Source organism: Bombus vosnesenskii, unplaced genomic scaffold (assembly GCF_011952255.1).
Source record: "Bombus vosnesenskii isolate JDL3184/JDL3185 unplaced genomic scaffold, Bvos_JDL3184-5_v1.1 scf7180000016275, whole genome shotgun sequence".
Classification (NCBI taxonomy): Eukaryota; Metazoa; Arthropoda; class Insecta; order Hymenoptera; family Apidae; genus Bombus; species Bombus vosnesenskii.
This window is the reverse complement of record NW_022884344.1, coordinates 358,845-371,844: the sequence shown is the minus strand read 5'-3', so window position 1 is coordinate 371,844 and position 13,000 is coordinate 358,845. Positions and strand designations below refer to the sequence as shown.

At 36.0% G+C, this 13,000-nt stretch overlaps 1 protein-coding gene across 1 annotated transcript in view; it reads right to left on the bottom strand.

The window, feature by feature from the left end:
- LOC117242670 (CCR4-NOT transcription complex subunit 6-like) overlaps positions 1 to 9,651 on the bottom strand; it is a 126,099-nt gene extending 116,448 nt beyond the window's left edge. The window contains exon 1 of the mRNA XM_033509546.1: positions 9,536 to 9,651. Within this exon, the coding sequence (XP_033365437.1) occupies positions 9,536 to 9,605 (70 nt within the window). The 5' untranslated portion in view covers positions 9,606 to 9,651. The remainder of the gene's footprint in view (positions 1 to 9,535) is intronic.
- Positions 9,652 to 13,000: the final 3,349 nt, after the last annotated feature.

Below are 13,000 nucleotides of genomic sequence, written 5' to 3'. Positions count from 1 at the left end.
CAGCGAATATATTTTTCAATGAAATTTTGTTATTCATTTGCGTTTCCCATGACAAGTGCATCAATGTCAATTAAGACTGATGTATTTTTAAATGATCGATGGATTCCCAGTCGCAATTAAGTTACCATAATGGCGTATTCATTCGATCACTATAAAATGTTTCGATATAGAAAACAAAAAAAGGAAAAAAAGGGAAACGTAAAATTGAACTTTAAATGATCCCAAAAAATATCTTCGTCGTTTTCAAGAATATGTAAAAGTCTCTACCTATGTTTCGCTAACCTATGTTTAGCTAAAAGCACAACTAATAAAAAGACAAATATATATATCGGAGATGAAAGGACATCGGGGCCTTTCTTTTGGAATTTTTGGGAAGATCTCCGATACTTTAATCTAGACTTTTTGTTATAGCTGTACTTAAATGATGAAACTTAGAAATAGTCGTTACGATTCAATCCTATTATGTTTGCCCGAGATTTGTGACAGTGGGCTTGGACTCGAGGTGACACAACTGGTCACCGAACGTTCCACGGTCACGGGATGAACGTTTTTACCTGACAGAGAAGTGCCAATATCGTGGGACACACGTTGTATTAACGATCAAACCCCGGGCAGGAGCAATGTCAGTTCTACGCGGGTCTGCCTAGCAACGGCGGCTGGAATTTTGTTGGTATCCCCGGCCAATATGCAACGAACAAACGCGATCGTAAGGAGAGGAAAGTTTCCATCGGTCTTTTATTCTTGCGATCACCTTGCAGAGTTTTCACATCGTCTTTACGCGCGGTATTATACCGAGCGTCACAGCAAACGTTACTTTGTGCTTCGAAATATATTCTACGTTTAACAAAGAGTTAGCCCGTTGACCGTGGATTCGTTATTGAACCTAAGAACATTGTCATTAACATCTCGAGTGTCTAATCACCACGGTTATTTGCCAAACTTTGTAAAAGTCATATTTATACCAGTAGATATAATCTCTATTGTACAACAACGATGACTAGTCCGAATGAAGATTCGTTACACACCCCTAAACCTAACGCTAACCCATATATATATATATATATATGAAAAATCGAAAAAACAAAAGTAAGGTCGCAATGGAAGAAAAAATTCAAAACACGTTTCTGCATTTATCGTGCTTACAACTACGTTTAGCTACAAGCGCAAATGGACTGACATAAGTAAAAAAGAAATATACGTATGAAAAAGCCAGAAATAAAACGAAAATCGCAATCAAACGAAAGAAAAAATTGGTCTGACAGGTCTTTGCGCGCGCTACTGCTGATCTTGTTACGTATCTGAAACGAATGGACAGCGTATCAGGTTCTCGCATGAGAGACTTTTAAAGAGGGTCGTCACGTTCGATGCAATCTGCCACCATTGACGCGAGTCTATGAAACTTCGAACGACGGTATTTACAGCTATCCACGTATTTCCAACCACGACCATATCTACTGCGCGTGTATCACAAGTATATGTACATGTATCTATCCCGATCGAGCGACTGTGTGGTAGTAAAGTTCGGTTGGATGGAATAGTTAACTGCGATTCAGCAGCAGTCGCAATTATATTAATCCTAAATCACAGCAATATGCTTCAATCTCCAACGTTATTAATTTACACCTATATTATACTATATTAACATTTTGATTTTAATTTATACGTAAAGTGCGTTACGCTATACGGTATACGCTGTTTAACTGGAAACGATCAAATATCTGGAGAAATGCGAATGATGCGTTGCCGCTCGAACGTATTGGGACACTTTTTTTTTAGTTTTCACACTGTTAAATGAAACTGCAATGATTTGCTTCTTCGTAATCGCCATAGTTACGTACAATAGTGTAATATTAGGTTGTCCGCAAAGTATCTTTCTTTCGCAAACATGTTTTTCACAACAGTGCATCTTCGTACAAACGTGAAACCAAGTCTGTGAAACGTGACGGTGCTTATCTTAATAAAATTAATTGGATCGTACGTAATTCGACAAAATAATATAAAACAAAAAACGTGCGTCTATAATTTCCTCATAAAACGAAAGAAACTTTTCGGACAACCTAATATAATTTGATTAGATTCATCTTCGAAAGGCGATACATGGCAATAAGACAGGCGTCTGTAAGCGTTACATTTTATAGAAATATTTTATCGCCTGACGAATTCTTCCTTCAATTTTTCGAATTATAAAACAGACAAAGAAAGACGTTCTAAACAGACAGAAAGATTGCCAACGTTAACAGAACCAGCGGTATTTAACCAGCAAATGTATATATTATTATTTAGCAAATGCTAAAATGCATTGCATAAAACGACGTCTTCATCATTGACGATTGTAAAGTCAAAATATCTGAAGATACTCAAAAATCAAAAATATTCTCGCATTGCATGGTGGCAATCGGCAATCAAAACGAAAACCTCTCATCTGCAATGGTTATCGGTAACCAAAGAAAATTCTGTTATATATAACGGCTATCGGTAATGAAAAGGAAAATCTTTCGTCTATGACGTCGGTAATAAAAGAATTTTGTCTCGTACATATGATTATGGGCAATCAAAAGGAGAAGTCTTTCATCTTTATTGACTAATGGTAAGCAAGAACACTTTTATCGTTTAGGACGATTAGCCGTAACCAAAATCAGTTAAAATAATCTATTAATGATTATAGTGCAACTTAAATACTTGGAAGGGAGGATGAAGTGGAAGGACAGAAAAATGTTAGCAAGATTCAGACGTGGAAACGAGACCAAAGCAAGGGAATACTGGAAAGGAGAGGGAGAAAAAAGATGCAGACTATGTAAAAGGAAAGAAGAAGACCTGAGACATGTAATAGAAGAATGTGAAATAACGGGAGGACCAAAGGACACAGAAAAAATACTAAACGAGACTGGAAAAGAACTAACAGAACTAAAAGCAATAATAGAGAAGAGAAGGCCAACAAAAGACGGGGAGGAACGACAATAAGGAAGCACAGCAAGGAAGCAAAAGCCCAAAAGTTGCAATAGTTTTTTGAGAGAGAATAATTAAGGGAGTGCAATATAATAGAGTGGATAAGAGGAGAGGTAGATATACAGGGTGGTTGGTAACTGGCGGTACAAGCGGAAAGGGGGTGATTCTACGCGAAAAAAGAAGTCGAAAATATAGAATAACAATTTTTCTTTTGAGGCTTCGTTTTCGAGAAAATCGACTTTGAATTTTGGCTCGGTACGCGTGCACTTTATCGCGTCTCGTTATAACGGATCTCACTGTAGATCGTTGTCTCGATGAAAAATTTAAAAAAAAATTTTATTCTATATTTTCGACTTCTTTTTTCGCTTAGAATCACCCCCTTTCCGCTTGTATCCGCAGTTACCAACCACCCTGTATATATATCAACTTAATAACTTAATGTCGATGTACATACAGTCTCGTTCATAAGCGTTGGAACATCTATTGCTTTTAGAAGAAAACGTTGCAATAAATGTAAAGTACAGAGAAAACGACTAATCAATCGGAATTTAATATTCATGCGTCGATAAAGCAATAGGTAAATAAATAATGTCCACATGTAGCAAAAATTTGTTCTAATTATTTGCAAGGGTTAGGTTGCCTCGATTGACGTTATTTTTTTAATTTTTCAAATTTTTAAACTTTTATTCTATATTTTCGACTTCTTTTTTCGCGTAGAATCACCCCCTTTCCGTTTGTACCACAGTTATCAACCACCCTGTATAAGAAGCGAAATAGGTAAAAGAGATGTAAAACCGAAAGCTCGTCCAAAGTCGAAAGGCACGGACTAAGCAATAATAAATAAAAATAATAAAAATAATATCATAGTGCAGGTTTTGGTCATTTTGATTACAACTGTTACGATGGTTGAATTTAATATTCATCGATGACGCGTATACGACTGATTGGAAAGCAGAATGTTCTTATATCGTAGCATTCGGAAGATTCCAGGTAGTTCTGCTGCTATGTATTAATTTATCAAACGAATACCAGTACAGTAAAAGCATTGTGAATTGGAGAACAGGCTGAAACACTGATGCAATGCAAAGTTGCATATTCATCGGCTGTGCAAGTTGTTTGCGAACGTGTATGAAACTCTTGAATAGTTGGTGGAAATGCGTGAAGCACACAAACGCTTGATAGATGTTCGCCATAAATGTTTGCTAACATCTTCAAACGCTCGTGAACGATTGTGCGAAGTCTGTGCAGCCGATGGAAATTCAATTTACGAATAATGATAATCCATTTCAGGATACGCGTAAATATTAGAACACTGGTAACGTGTGTATGAGTTTTACCTTTCGCATGAATTTCGATGAAATATTATAATGGCCAAGTAGCAGGTGTATACCGTCGTTTTCACTTCACAGATTTATCTTTTCCATGTGTAATGTGCAAACTTTCTGTTATTCGAATGTCATTGATTCCGTAATGATTATCAGAATATTCGTATTATTATGTAGGTTCGTATGTTACAAGCATTACGTAATGTGTTATATTTACATTATAAATACACAAGATAATGTGTTTAATGTTCGTAACAATTATTATCAACGATCGTTTGAAAGATATTTTAACAGCGTTACAAGTTTTAATTTCCTTGCGATAACATGCACTGGTACACTTTAGTGGAGATTTTTATGAAATAAATATCGACGAATCGGCCCTGGTTCCGAAATTGACTGGCTAGATTTGATAATGATCATTCGTTTATTAATCGTTACTGTACATATTTCTAGAAATAACCAATTTTCAACACTTATTTTTAAATTGTCTAAGATTGCCGCTGATTAAACAAAATTAAAACTATTTTGATCAAAAAAGGTTACGGAGATTCCAGTTCAGTGCGCAATAACGTGGACAAAAGTTTGGGCAATTGTTATGAAATATTTTAAAAGACTTTTATTTTATTGACTTATTATTTGAAAAATTCTTAACTCGAGCCTGTATAATTTCTATTCTTCTATATTATTTATTATTTATATTTATATTTCTATTCTTCTATATTATAGATCGTATCAAAAAATACACGCGATTCATCGTAAAAAAGCGAAAACGAAAGTGAATATCGCGTAGAAAGTAAAAGATATTCCTGATAAAAATCAATTTCGAAGTTCGACATATTGACGATACAACGAAGAATTTTTTACAAAAATGACCAATATAACTGTAATTCTTCGATTGTGTTCTAAAAATTAATAAAACATATTAATACTCTGTTTTTGATAGAAATGAATTTTGATGTGTGGCATAAATCGAAATATTGAAAAGTGTTCTACACAAACGAGCAATATTGCTACAGCTACACATTTATATTTTTCATTTCGTATGGGAATACGATAGCAGGAGGTAAACATGGTGGAAAATTGAAATTTTAAAAAATTTAAATATGAATCAATGGAAATATATTGGAGGGAATTAAATTTCACAAATTCATGAATTTCAAAAATACACGTTAACTTTTAGTTTGACAAAAAACTATTACACTTTGTAACGTAATACCATACATCGTGTACCGAAATTACTGTTGTTATTATAAATATGCACGCGAACTTGTCTTTTTGTTAACATTTCAAAAAAGTCAGGTAAACAGGTTTACAGAAATTAGTAAATTTCAATTGCCAATTTTCGTACAATTTTTGAATATAGTTTTCCTGTTTCAGAAATAAAGTAGAAAACCTGACAATGTTATAAACACTATTCTTCAAACTTACTATCTTACGTAGGATTTATTATAATTTATGCTATTCTCCCGACGAATCAACTCATGGAAGTAAGTAAACTCATTTGTTTCTTCAAACTTACTATCTTACGTAGGATTTATTATAATTTATGCTATTCTCCCGACGAATCAACTCATGGAAGTAAGTAAACTCATTTGTTTCTTGAGAAATAACTATTAATCGCGTGTATATGTAATAAAATTAAGGATTAATAATTAATAGAAAGTGGAATTGATCTGTCTTCTGGCTTCCGCGAGACTTGTATGTCACTGTGTTAAAATGTATCGACTTTTGTTAACAATTTCTCGATACCCACGTGATGAATCGATTCCAGATTTTACGCTTTGGCCCTTCCGCGCTTCAAATTAGTTTCGCACGAAATTTCACAGTACTTTTGAATTCTGAGGTTTACGTCAGAACTACCTTAAACTTCGCTAATTATCGTCTAAGTACGAGTAAACAATCAACGACCAGTTATTCTACACGTGAAAATAAGTCGAATCCAAAATAAAATCTTTTCGTTCAAGTGCTGGTTTTCAACAAATACAGTTTGAACGTGTTTAGTGGGAAACTGATTCGGTGGACGCGCATGGTAAATTTTCAGGTCATATTTTTCTCGAAAATGGAGCATCTTATAAACGATTTCTATTCTATATTTTCTACTTGTAGAACGCCATTTTACACGTAGAATAATCTCCCAGGAGCTGCTTTAAAATTGGTTTCTCAGTCGTTCAAAAAAAAGAAAAAAAAAGAAAGAAAAGAAAAGAAAATGACAATTAAACGTACTCTGAAAACGACTTTCTTATATCGTTCAAATAGAAAGGAAGCAGACAAGGGAACACAACAACAGTAGTGCATCAGCCGGGGTTAAACTCATCGCATACTCGGTGCATTGGTACTCGAGAGAAGCGGACGAAATCATTCAAAGTTTGCCCGAAAGTACGATTGCAGCAGATGGTTTGACTTGGAAGAACATTCAGGTCGGAAATAGACGACGTTTCGCATTCGCCTCGAAATGCGAGTTCCGGCTGGGTGGACGACTTGCAGTGAATAGTGTTGGCACTCGATATCCGCGTCACCGGAAAAAGGTAGAGGTTGATATTTTTTCCCCCATCAAACCGTACAAGAGTCGACAGCTTCGACACAGACGGGCCCGTGCCTCGATATTCCCAGTCGATTATTAACTTTTCGCACCGTTACTTTTTAATAATACACCGTCGAACCTACGATTCCGTCAATCGTCGTTCTTACGTTCGATCGTAGCTTCGACGCACGATATAATATCGATCCGTGTCACGCGAATGTGCCACGCCATTGTTTTATGCTGGAACTGTAAGAAGTATCAGGCCTGTTAGTATGAAACCGGAATTTGCCTATAGATGGCCCTAGCTGATAATGTAGTTATAACTAAACTGCGTCATTGATGCCAAAAGTCTTTGTTGACATCTCACAAACATTTTCGACTCAGAACAATACAAGTTTCATACAACAGCGTAGTTTGTAATAGCGTCGAACATGTCAAATTTTGTGCCTGGAAACTACGATTTGCGGAGAGCATTGATTTTTTGTTACCATTTGAAGAAAACTACTGCAGAATCGCATCGAATGATTGTCGAAGCTTACGGTGAGCATGCTCTTGATAAATACAGTGCTTTGAGTGGTTTAAAAAATTCAGAAGTGGCAATTTTGACGCGAGAAACGAAGAACGTGGGAGACCACCGAAAAGGTTTCGAGACAGCGAATTGCAAGCACCGTTGGACGAGGATGACGCTCAAACGCAACAACAACTCGCTGATCGATTAAACGTGACACGAGAAGCCGTCTCCATGCGTTTGAAAGCCATGGGAAAGATGCAGAAGGTGGGAAAATGGGTTCCACACGAACCGAATGAAAGACAGCAGGAAAACCGAAAAACCACTTGCGAAATGCTGCTCGCTAGATACAAAAGAAAGTCATTTCTCCACCGAATTGTGACTGGCGATGAAAAGTGGATATATTTTGAGAATCCTAAGCGTAAAAGATCATGGGTAGCTCTAGGCGAACCACCGACATCGACTACAAGACGAAATCGCTATGGACGGAGGACAATGCTCTGTGTTTGGTGGGATCAGAAGGGTGTGATCTATTATGAGCTGTTAAAACCTGGCGAAACCGTTAATACCGAGCGCTACCGACAACAAACGATCGATTTGAATCGAGCTTTGCGTGAAAAACGACCAGAATATCAAAAAAGGCGACACAAAGTAATTTTGCTTCGTGATAATGCACCATCGCATACAGCAAAGCCGGCCAAGGAAACGATCGAAGCGTTCAGTTGGGAAATACTTTCGCACGCGGCTTACTCATCAGACTTGGCTCCATCCGATTATTATTTATTTGCATCGATGAGACACGCATTTTCTGACCAGCACTTCGCTTCTTACGAAAATATACGAAAATGCCTTGATGACTGGTTTGCCTCAAAAGAGCGACAGTTTTTTTGGCGTGGCATCCACCAATTGTCAGACAGGTGGGAAAAGTATAGCTAGCGATGGGCAATTCTTCGAATAAAATATTTGTAATCATTTCCATACAATAAACGTGTATTTTCTATAGAAAAATTCCGGTTTCATATTTACATGCCTATTTACAGCGTCGTTGAGACTCTTCGTCCTACGCTACCATTGTTTCCACGCTTTATTTTAATGTATCGTATATATATAAAGTGTGGCGAACTTAGACGGCCAAACTGCGAGGGCTTAACACTTTGACTGCCGCGTTGGTCATATACGACCGGCCACGGTTTCTCCTGTGACGTTACCGTGGTCATTGTTGACCTGAGCGCTTCAACTTCTTACGATTGTAAAAATTGTATAAAAATTGACAGTTAGGGCACTCTGAATATAACCGATAAATAGAAGATACTTTGAACTAAAAAGTGCTTCTTGAACAATTAAACATTTTTCATGTCATTTTAACAAGAAGCTTCGAAACTGAAGAAAACACAATTAGAATAAAGAAATATGGAGATAAGTGTATTAAAAGGAAACAAAATGCGATGGACTGCTTCTTGGATAATAAAGTTATAAGGTAGTTAGTAAGATTGTATCGACGACTCTAATACTTTTCGAAAGCTGCGGCCGCAGAAGAGCGATTGCGAAACTTGTTTACTTAAAACTTTTGTGCTATCAAATTGCGCGACAACTATACAAAGTATACACCACCCGTGAATATTTTACTGCGTAAGACTACTATATAGTTGGTTTCAGCTGACATAAAGCAGACTATGAAGGGAGAAACGAAAGGAGAAGCCCAGAGGAGGAAAGAACAGGCAGTCGAGTAGCCCGAAGGATAGTTGGCTTCTGAAAAGAAAATGCCATTCATTTGCACGTGCCAAGAGTTTTGACGCTCTTCTCTTTTCGTGTGAAAACTGATTAAGCAGTGATACAAGCTTCTGGAATATGTTTCCAATAGGACGATTCAAATTTTAACAGAAACACTCAGTTCGCTCACTTTCTGCAACAACGACGTAACTTTTACAAAATTGCTAGTTTTCCAGTTATTAGCACGCAAATACCAGTCGCTCCTTGTGCTTTCCGCTGGTACAGTCCTACGAGTGAACTTTAAAACTTCAACCGCGTCGTCAGAGCGTCAATTCATATTCACGGATCATCGTTGAAACTTGTTTTTCCTAAAATCGTGATTCTTCTATTTACGTGAGTGTTGCAGCAAACGAACGAGTTGATATTATAGAGTTTCCTAGGAGATCGTCTAAAACAACGACAAGGTAACACCATTAGCAAACATATTCCAGAAAGGTCACAACAATGCACACAATTTGTCCACACCTTGTGAGAAGGAAGTGTACGACTGGCATGAACGCACGATAAATCTAGAGTCCTGCCTGCAAGTGCCCATTCCAAATCCTCCCCAACTCCATAAATTAGCTACAACCTGCAACACAAACAAAGCCCTTGGCATTGAGAAGATTACCACTACTGAATTACAAAAAGATTGCATAGTAAAGTCGTTATACAATTTCGCTATGTCTAGAAAGGATCTTTCGTATTATGTATATTCCGTGTAATTTTCACGTTTTCTACAAATACATACAAATACGCAGCCTATCGATAACGACAATACAATTATTTCTATCGTATTGAGTTGAACGGAAAGTCTGCTTCCTCTGTTCGTAGAAAGATGGATCGGAGTTGAAACAACGTTGATTTCATGTTGATTTCCATTTAATTGATCTAATCTGGTGTTGAATCTGTTGTTGATTAGGTAACAGTCAACTGTGGAACGTAAGATAAATATTTATCGAAGTACTTTTTTTTCGTTGGATTGGCGCGAGTTCGAATATGGTTCACCGAGGCAATGCAAGACCAGGCGTGTCGATCGTTGCAGGACAAAACAAAAGCATGTTGTACCTCGTTTACCATCTTCTGTCCATCTTGCACGCTCAGATTATCGCTTATTCCGCTCGTTACAAAATTACCCCGACCATAGGAGCTTGTCTTGTTTGAAAAATTAAAAGGACGAGTTGGAACGTTTCTTCTCCTCCAGAAAACTGAACAATTCTGCGCCGATGCAATAACGAAATTATCACAAAGATGGTGAAAAGTCGTGGAAAGGAATGGAGCATAAATTGAAAACGATGCACGAGAAGAAAAAAACAGATCGTGCAATTTGTCCGTAAAGACGGAACGAATTTTCCGTTCGACCCAATATATTTAAGGTAACTGATTATAAAGGAAAATGATTATACAAGAATATGCCAGTTAGCCTAAGAACGTCAGCATGCTACGATTAACGAAAGCCGATAACTAATGAAAATTTTAAGCTGTTTATAGTCACCTGTCGTATGCTGTGAGCCTTCGATATTGGACAACTATACTCGCTTTGCTAACACAAGGATTAAGATCAAACTCTCGCAGATTCGTGGACGTTCGCCACATATATCTATCATTGCGGATTACTATACGCTTTTCCTCCTTTACGTTTTCCTAGAGCTGACTTGGTTTAGGATTAAACCTTCGATCTTCTGCCTGATCCTTTCAGTCCTCTAACTTTAACGAAATTACCGTATCTTGACAAGGATTACAGGATTCTTAAACAAAAACAGAAATTATTGTAAGTATTTAATTATTATTAATATCAAGTATCAAACGGACAGGACCGTTCAATGGAACGTTTAAAATGTGGAAAACCTTTGCTCTGAAATATTTTTCTGAAAAATGTTTCGTTCTCAAAATATTTCAGACTCTTCGATCTCCAGATTTATTGTAGGCTTATATGCCTGCAGACTTTTCTAACACCCGGTATCGATCGATACAAAACTACTTCTATAAATAAACTGTATCCTACGTAATACACGAACATAAAATAGCCGCACTTTATTAGTTTAAGTTTGCAAAATGATAATTCGTTTCAGAGTTAACAAAGACCACAAAATTTTATTTACTTTGCCTTCGAGAGAATCGACGGTAGAATCTTTTGAGTTTAAAGAGATATAGTAGATTGTTAAATTAAAGAAAATTGATAAAAAGAGAAAGCGTCATACAACTATTTTGGGATTCTTCAGGAAGAACATCGACCTTATGAACTTGCAGATTTTACACATTTTGGTTTTGGTTTGTAGAATTGAAAGAGGCAGTCCCATTATTTAAATTCCACTTAATGCAAAATAAATAAGGATATTTTAAAAAAGTGCAAAAATTTGTTACTACGAATATTTGTCAACTGCGAATTTATAGATTTGCTTCCATTTGACTTTGAATCGGTTTTTGTTGGACTGCTCAAATCACTGCCATACCTTTGCACCGCCAATTATTTTTATATCTTATTGTTAATATTATTAATATAATTTATTTAAAGGTTTTTCAAAAATGATGGTTCCCAAACGTTCTGTATTATCGTACGACATTGCACGATAAACTCGACGATTATTTCTTACAGTAGATCGATCTTTGCATAAATGTTCCTTAAAAGTTTCCATTAATAGTGTTTTTAAAATGGACATTTACCGAACGTTAATCAGATAATAGACGATGGAGCTCGGTTTAAAAAGAAAATACAGAATAATGGAGGAAAGTGTCGTCGAAACGTTCCTTCGTTTCGCTACAAGCTGAAAGTTTTTCTTCGGAAAGGAAGCAAAGAGAGCAAAGATTTCTGTTAAAAGTGGCAAGGAAAGCAGAGACAGAGAGAACTCTTCGCTACTATCGTTACACCGCTTTCCTTTCTCCGTTTCCTTGACGATGATTAACGGGAAATTTATGTACATACATGCACATCTGCGTCAATAATTCAATACACTCGACAATTCGTGCATATCGCGTTTAATTCGAAGAAACTTTATTTATTTCATCTAGATCAATTATTTCGGTAATTTAGAAAAAGATATTTGCAACGTGTCATTGTTCTTTCCAATTAAAAGTATAAAAGTATCGGTGCAACGATACTCGAGTCTGCATTCAGAATGCGCGTTTCATTTTTAAGTGACTTTTAAAATGAAAAATTACCAGGTAATGGCAGAATGATAGCAACATTAAATATATGCATGTACTATAATAAAATAGCCACGAAGAGGAGAAATTTCATTTGTACAAGTAAGTTTCAATTTCTAGAGGCAGCAAGAAAAAAGAAAGCTTCGACGAAGGGACAAGAATTTTATAATTTTTATGTTATTATTACTACGTAAACGTTGGAAGAGATTAACTTGTTGAGCCATTGCTGAGGAATCATAGAAGTCAATTTGTTAAGTAAGTTTCCAGCTTTACATGCGGTTACATGCAGACAAGGACATATAGTAAGTATAGTGCAGAGCAAATATTGGTACAAATGGGCATTTAATATTAAAAACCTTTTATTTTGAATACTTGTAGTATTTATCTAAGATTAAATTAGAAATATGTAATAGATTCATTAAAAATGGTATAAAGAATGCCTAGAAAACGTAATATTCCAGTTTAAACGAATGTATTGGATACAGAAATTAATTCGGTGCTTTTACAAATAATGAGCTGTAGATCCATTTTGAATTCAAATGTTCTTTGGATTTTACATAACATAACTTGAGCATAATATCAATAGATATTAATAAATAAGTTCTACTTTTCAATTAATAAAAATAGACAGATGACAAACTGATCCATAAAAGCCACTGAATTAATTTCAGCACTTAATGTTTCTACAAACTTTCTGACGTATTCGATTAATTTTCCATAACTGCATAAACTTGTTAACGAAGTTCGAATAAGGTCAATAGAAAGAAATAAGAAGATCCAGAAATTCTGATTTCCCGGAATACTAAA